General features: G+C 36.0%; 1 protein-coding gene across 4 annotated transcripts; it reads left to right on the top strand.

The window, feature by feature from the left end:
* Positions 1 to 258: 258 nt before the first annotated feature.
* On the top strand, positions 259 to 7,549 carry LOC137727386 (upstream activation factor subunit spp27-like). Of its 4 annotated transcripts, none has more exons than XM_068466255.1 (8): positions 259 to 788; positions 2,664 to 2,766; positions 2,875 to 3,049; positions 3,870 to 4,020; positions 4,527 to 4,647; positions 4,780 to 4,951; positions 5,485 to 5,541; positions 6,825 to 7,549. In XM_068466255.1, the coding sequence occupies exons 1-8, from the start codon at positions 469 to 471 to the stop codon at positions 6,830 to 6,832; spliced, it is 1,107 nt and encodes a 368-aa protein (XP_068322356.1). In that variant the 5' UTR covers positions 259 to 468; the 3' UTR covers positions 6,833 to 7,549. The 4 variants fall into 4 exon arrangements, with proteins under 4 accessions (XP_068322356.1, XP_068322354.1, XP_068322357.1 ...); XM_068466253.1 differs by having other exon boundaries at positions 6,905 to 7,549; XM_068466256.1 differs by having other exon boundaries at positions 5,488 to 5,541.
* Positions 7,550 to 8,184: the final 635 nt, after the last annotated feature.

An 8,184-nucleotide genomic window follows, 5' to 3' on the forward strand; every position in this document is an offset into this window, starting at 1 on the left:
GAAAATGACTTTTTTGCTTTTTAAAACCAGTTATGCGGATACCTACTTAGTAGAAGAATAGATGAAAAATTTTAAAAATTAACAGTAGAGTGCAAATTGACTAATTATAAGAGTTGAGGAGAAAAATTGATCAAAATTAAAATTAAAGGAGAAAATTGACCAATCATTACAAGTTCACCGATAAATTAATGAACACTTGTAAAATAATTTGTTAAGTACAAAATGGAGGAGGTAACCAACCAAGGTGTAGGATGTAGATACTAGTGTGAAGAATTTAGACCGAGCAAAGCAAAGACAAAATTTCAAATCCCATAAATACCCTTCACCGGTCCACACGCCACCATTACCCGTCTCCTTATTTCTCCTTCTTCACAGGTATCACTTGCATGAGACGCCATTTCCTTTCTCTCTCCTCTCCCTAAACTCCAATCCCTGCCGAAATACCGGTTAATTCAAGGGCCCAGAAAAATGGTATCGGACTCGGAACTCCTGACCCGGCTCAGAGAAATCCTCGGTACTTCGGACCTCGACACGTCCACCGCCGGCAGCGTTCGCCGGCAACTCGAAGCCGATTTCGGAGTTGATCTGTCGGACCGGAAAAAGTTTATCCGGGACCAAATTGACATTTACCTCGAGACCCAGACCGAACCCCAAGACGAAGAAGCAGAGGAGGAGGTCGGTGAAGCCTCAGAGAACGCAGAACAAAACGACCACGTTAAGGAAGAAGACGAAGAAGAAGAGGAGGAGGAAGGGGAAGAGAAGGGAAGCAAAAGGAAAAGGAGAAAAACGTGAGTTAATTTTTATTACTCTTTTTTTTATTATTATTATTTTTTTTAATGCAGTTTTGGATTTTCTTTAATTAGTGTTTGGTTGCTGGGAAAATTGGGTTGGTGGGTGGCAACGAAATTTAATTGTTGTGGGCTTATGAGATAAAATTTTTCTTTATTCGGATTGGGTCCCACCCACATTGTGTCGATATTTCTGAGAATTATCTGCGCCAAACGGCGGTTTTTATTGCTTTTTATCTATTGGATGGCTGAGAATTTTTATGAAAGTTGACGTCTTTTTGTTGTGTTAAACTATATCAACATTGTCTGTATTGCATTTTTTATGTTAGAATCAGTGAAAGAGTCAGAAATTCTACTATGGGCTTAACCTTAGACATCTATAAGTTCAAAGTGAAAACGAAATATTTTTTTTTATAAAGGCTTGTATAATAACCCAAAATCATAGTTTGAAAACTCGTTAACGACGATTTAAATGTATTATTGTATATTAACTTCTGTATTTCTAATATGACATGATTTCTATAAGGTGATTAGTTAATCAGTGATCGTTGACACAATAGAAACGAAAAAAATACAAAATGGTAAATTTCATTCATGAGCTATGTCTCTGAGGTGAGGATACGGGTAAAAAAAAATCAAATTATCATATTTTCAATGGACCGGAAGGGTCAAAACCTTTAAAGATTTTGATATAAAAAAACCAAATACAAACAATCATGTAGCAAAAATTTTGCAAGCGAAAAGGGTCAAGTGATCCTCCTGAGCCTTCACTGGCTCCGCCAATGGTTAGCATATAGTTCTTTAGTTGCAGTTTAAACAGTGAATGTTTTTCGGTGTTTCTACATGTCCACACTGGTGTGGTGCATCATCTAAAATCTCAAAGCTCATTGAATTATCAAATACTGAGGCATTTGGCACTGGTTGCAAAATGAGGCTGACAGCAGTCTGTCTTTCTTTCTCATTCTGGAACTGAAAAGGCTCCTAATATTTTTGGGTATACCAGTTTTAAGCTGTAGTATACTTAGATATGGTTCGGGAGTACATGAAACGTCAATGTGTAGTAGTGTTGTATATGCAAGTGTACTTGTTGACAATGAATTGAAAATGCCAATGTTGTCAGTTCAGATTCCTGGCATCCCTTAATAATCACATTGAGTTCTAAGTGAATTTATATCTAGAGATATGGCCCTTAAAGTCCACCTGAGTTATTGTAAGCCCCTTTGACAATGTTATTACTTGTATGCCTAAGAATTCTGTTGTTACTTCTGTTTCGCGTAAGTTTTATTTGTTTAGAACATTATAAGAATGGAATGAAGCTCATCTCATGACTAAACTGACAGGTGAAGGATAATGTGCTATATTGGGAAAGCTCATATACTGACTACACTTGCAGCTAACATGCCTTCTCTCCTAATTAAAGCATATATCTTGAGAGAGCTTTAAGGATTGTTTAAGTTGCATTCAATTATAAGCTTATTGTGATATGATTGTAGAATTTCTCAGAGTAAGGCATTATCTTTGAAAACTTCGGGGACGAGGATTTGTTTAAATTGATTCTAGAAGAATGCGTTAGTATTTATTGTTATGTTCCCCCTTTTTTGTACACAATACAATCAGACACAAGGAACGTAATAACCTTTAGAGTATAAAGAACGAATTCTTAACCATTCACAGATCTTGCTTTTCTTCTATCTTTAATATGTTTTATTTCTTGCTAGTCTGCTATCATTTTTACCACTCGGACCTAATGTATCTACTTTTTTCTGTATTTGGTTACTTTTACCCACAATATGGAGTATATGATATATGCTGCTCTGGAAATATGTATTTGTGCTGGGCTCTAGCTTTTCTAAGCTATGTTATATTTCCAAATAGGGTGGATAAAGGTGTCGCCAAAAGAGGTGGCTTCAATAAAATATGTAGCTTGTCTCCACAACTTCAAGAATTTGTTGGGGAGCCTGAAATGGCAAGAACAGAGGTATAATTGGTTAAGCAATTTTTTATTGTTTACTTGTCAATACCTCTTTCATTTGGACGGAGATTTGTAACCAAGAAGTCATAGTTATTCTCCCTCTTTCATTCTTAGGTGGTCAGGAGAATTTGGGCCTATATCCGGGAAAAGGATTTGCAGGACCCAAAAAATAGGAGAAATATTAGATGTGATGAATCACTACATTCCCTTTTCCGTGTTAATTCTATTAATATGTTTCAAATGAATAAAGTCCTCTCCAAGCATATATGGCCGCTTAGCGGGGAAGATGGTATGTCCAAAATTCTCTCTCATTTTTCTGATGACACTCATATATTGACCTAATTGTTGTCGTTCATTATTTTACTCGTTTATATTATTTTAGTACCCTGTATGTTTTCATATGGATTTGTGCTCAATAATATATGTACTTTTCATTTGTATATTCCACTTTGTTTGATGTACATCCTATATGCTGCTGCTTGACATGTGTTTGAACTCCACTACACTTAAATGTGCACAAAGTGAAAATAAAGAACAGAAATTCTTATAAGCACATGCTATTTTCTACTGTAAGTCACAGAGGACAGGCAATGTTACTAATCATTTGTTCATGCGATTGATTATTATAGGATGGAAACATACCTTACAGTGAATTTGTTTGTGGTAACATACACTTACAGTGTACTTTGCGATTGGTTTCTTCACCAAGTAGAAGGCATATTCACACTAATTTCTGTTCTCTCTTCGGAAAGTAAAGTATTAATTATAACAAATAGCATTATGCTACAAAGCATAAAGAAAAACATGATTCTTTAAATTTGTGCTTTTTTTAATTTTAAAAGCATGATTTCTATTTTTCTTTTCTGGGTTATTTTGACTTTCTGTATCTCATAAACTAATCTCTTTTTCAGTGAGTGCATTAACTTGGGGTATTTTTTATTTTTTACAACTTCATCTGTCACAAAAAAGTCTTCCAATTGGGATCATTGCTGTATTTCATGTAATGGTATCTATAATGCTCTTTATCATTTACCTTGACTACTGTCACCTGAAGTTGCATGTTATAGTATTTATTTGAGATCTTAACTTCATAACATGGTGTAACTCAGAACCTGTAAAGAAAAAGAAGAAAGTGGAAGAAAGTGATCATTCTGTCTCTGAAGGAAGTAATGTAGCTGAACAGGAGGAAGAAGAGGTGGAGGAAAAAGAGGAGGTGGAGGTAGAAAGAGGTAGTAGACGAAAAGAAACCAAGAAACAAAGGTTGGTTTTTTAATTTCAAATCCTACCGTTTTGCGTTTAGGTTTCTGGTTTCGTTGACCTTCTCATTGTTTCCACTGTTTTTTTTTATTTTATCTATTATGCATGGTCAGAATTTGAAAGTTTAATCCTGTAACTTGAAGACATGTTGAGATTAAATTATGATTTATTCGTTATTTATTTACAGAACCAGGCAAAACAGAATTCTTGGAGATCCAAAACTGTAATTTTTAAGCCCAATCAATGAATTCACTTATTGTCTTATTTACTTTCTTAGAAGATAACATCCGCACAGTTTTTACTTGTGATGCTTTGAATATAGCCTAACTTCCCCCTCCCCGGTCTTGAAAAAAAAGTGGCCGTTTACTGTTTATTGCATAATCAATATATACTGGGGTCCATAGTAATCTATTTTATATTCGTATGACCATCCATGGCCGTTAGGGCAAAATACCCTGGTTCTGAGGTGCTGGTGTTTATTTGTTCTAATGGAGTGTGTTATCAAGTAGGTCTACTAAAGTGGATAAAGAAGTCAAGAAAAGGGGAGGTGGTGGTGGATTTACCAAATTATGCAGCCTTTCTCCAGAACTTCAAAAGTTCACTGGAGTGTCAGCATTGGCCAGAACAGAGGTATTAATTTTAAATTTTCAAGAAACCCCTTTGACAAAGAGAGGGAAATTTCTTTTATTTAGCCAGTGGCGATTTGTTGAAAGTATGATGTCAAAACTTATTCCTCACCCATTCCATTCTTTTATGAATTAGGTCGTGAAGAAACTTTGGATTTATATCCGGGAGAACAATTTGCAAGATCCAAAGAACAAACGCGATATAATATGTGATGAGTCATTGCGTGCCCTTTTTGATGTTGATTGCATCAATATGTTTCAAATGAATAAAGCTCTGTGCAAGCACATATTGCCCTTAAATGAAGAAGGTATACATCTTAAAAAATAAGCATTTTCCCACACATTTGCAGTTTTCAGCACAGATGAATCAACTTGCACTGTGTAGAGTGGGGAACAATTTATTGGATATGATTCTTTTTGCGCATTCATTTCCATGTTTTGTGCATATGGATCATGATTCATGATATATAAATTGCTTGGTAGGAAAGTGTTGAAGGGATGAATTACTTAATTATTGTGATTCCTCTCCCACATATGTTGGATGGAATGGAACATAGCAAGTGCATTGCCTACATTTCACCTAGGGTTGCACATTCAACTTCGAATGAGTACTTAACATGTTTTAAAGTGTGCATTTATCCACGTAGGGCTGCTTTCTGTTTGTTTATATGTCAAGTGATTAAAGTGATGAATTTTCTCAGGAAATGCATTCAGTTATCTGGTCTACACCATTCCATCTATGCTATGTTGCCATAGAATACATAGTCTCGTGTCGAAGTTTTGACAAATATCATGGTATCTGCTTCAGTAGTTTGACAAACTGTATTACTTGTAAATCTAGCAGCTCGAGATGACGCTTCACAAAAGGAAAACCAGTCTGAAGAGGAGGAAGAAGAAGGTGAGAAAAATAAATTCAGGTCTTCAGTTTATCGAACTTTGTTGGGTTGCAAAATTATCGTTCATTTAGGCATTCATTCCACATCTTGCATGCTGGTACTGTCATAATGTCTCCAAATAAGATGTTAAGAAATGAATCAAGGTTCTCTAAGTTATGAACTTGTTAATAACATAGTCTCAGTACCATTTTAATATTTAGATTTAGTTCACCCCAAGAAAAACGAAAAACTTCCGAAGAAAGTTCGTTTTGGTCTTCTTTCTCCCTTGCCGCTTCTGAATGCTCTTGTGAAATTCCTTAGCACCTGGGAAAATTTGTTTTCACGGGTTCTCTGTAAGAGACTGTAGGAGTACATAAAAAATGATTTACAGGTACAGCAATTTCCTTTTCAAACCTATGCTTTCAAGATCTTAACATCATATAATTTAAATTTTGTTAGTCACCTGGATATGACCTCTTATATTATATATGAAATATCCCAAGCCGTGAGAAATGAACCGCTGCCCGAATAAATTAAAATAACAATTTAAAACTTTTTCATAGACGTTGCTTATTTTGCTCCCTTGAGTTCATAGACATTAAAAGGCTTAATTTTCTTGCTAGTGATTGCTTGAGAAATTAAAGATTATGTGACATCAGGCTCAGCTCAAGTATGCTCGCTGTTTATGTCCTCTCACTGCAAATGATTTTAGAATGCTTTTGTGATTACACCATAGACCTTGCAGCTAGAAAATGGTTGGTTAATATATCAAGCGTTTATCTTGCAACTTTTTCATGAATCATAGTTGATGATCGTTGAGGTTGGTACACAGAGTCATTGCATAATTAGTACCAAGATATTCGATGACTGAGTATAATGCAAGGCTACTGTGATGTGAATGAAAGTTCTGAATATCGAATTAGGCTGAGGACCATAATCAACTAGAGCTTGTGAAAAGCGTGAGGTATGACCCTTGATTTGTGCCATTGTTAGCTTTAAACTCTCTAAAGGTCAAACCTCAAAACACTGGTATCCAATTGTCGATGTTGTGAATTTCCTTTATGTCCCATTTTTTTTTTTCTTGTTCTTTATAGTTGTAATAAGTACCCTTGCACAAGGACAGCATCACATCACATTTCTGTATTTGGTCAAATATCGGTGTCATGTTCCACTCTAGATTTTAGAATACAAAATTGATGCCTCGCCTAGTAGTATTGTGTCTGTCATTGAATTTGTCAGTCCAACATTTAGAGAATGATAGAGCTTGTTAACTTTTTTGCTTATTGCCGTTCCACCTTTTTCCCAGTTCCTTGAAGTCCCACTGTATCTTGGTGCTGAATTTTTGATCTCATACCTACTTTTTTGGCTGTTTCGCCCCCCTTGAAGGATCCGACTGATAAGCAGAGTACCATTCGTGATGATAAGCTAAAAGAACTTTTTGAGGTCGACTCTTCCATTGGCTTCTCAGTTTCAGAGGTTCTGACTACTCATTTTCATCAAGACAGGATAGATTGATGATGAAGTGTAAATACTTTGAGCCCAATTGAAAGATGGCATTTTTACACTAGTTGTTATCGTTTCTGTAGTTTTGTAGTTCTTATGCTCCTAACATCTTCAAGCAATGGAAATACAAGTTTTGGTAAACTTGTTCTTGCTTACTAAGCTCCCCCTTGCAGTTTCTTTTCATATGTTTACAGCTTAACTTTTCGGGTTCTTTCTCCGTTTCTAAAGAGTTTCAATGGTTTAGCGTAGAAGTTGAAACTGAAGGTGGATAGAAAAGAACTTTAGTCCTTGTTATTGTCTTGCAGCAGCTGTTCAATTGTTGGCGAAAGAAATATGTTTTTTCTGGCATGTAGTTTCATTTTTTAGCCGATTTTCCTGCCTATGTGTGCGTAGAATATATACCAACTAGCCTTTGGTCTAGTTGCAGTCGTCACAAATTGGTTGAAAGAGGTTCATGTTCGATTGACGTGGGTGCGAGGATGATATATATTTGTAAAAGGTTTGGTGCATAGTTGAGGCTAGATGAGGATCCTCTACGGATCCTCTACTCATCCCTAGGATCTTCCCAAAGAGAATCCGGATAGAATCCTAGGCTCCAACACAATATGCGCAATCAACATACACAATGAAAATGGCTCTAGTATGGACATTAACTTCATCATCCGTGATCTTGTGTTCGATTTCCCTTCTCCAAAAGTATCAAAATTTCTAAAAAGCAACCCATGTAGCTGCCACTTTTTTTCGTGATCTCGTGTTCGATTTTCTCTCTCTCCCAACTCATCAAACCTCCCCACTTAGATGGCTCAATCCATCTTACAACACATATAACAGGATCTGTAGTTGGGTAAAATTGTGTTAGATCATGCTTCGTAAAGACTCGTGCCTAAATTACACGATGTCGTTTTAAGTCATGTTAACGAGTCATAAAGACTTTAATTTGCACAATTGATAATGATCTATATTCTATCCAACCAAGCAAGAAGAAAAAGAAAAAGGGAAATTGGGATTAAGGGGAGGAGACAAGTGAGGGTCATCATTTCGGCAGTAGCCACGGTTTTTTTCACCTAGGCTCTTGCAAAAGAGTTAAGCACGCCTAAAATGTTCCTAGCTGCTTTGCTTGTGGCTTTAGCAAATAACAAACATTCGTCTGCAAACACTAGGTT

The sequence above is a fragment of the Pyrus communis genome, chromosome 3 (assembly GCF_963583255.1).
Source record: "Pyrus communis chromosome 3, drPyrComm1.1, whole genome shotgun sequence".
NCBI lineage: Eukaryota > Viridiplantae > Streptophyta > Magnoliopsida > Rosales > Rosaceae > Pyrus > Pyrus communis.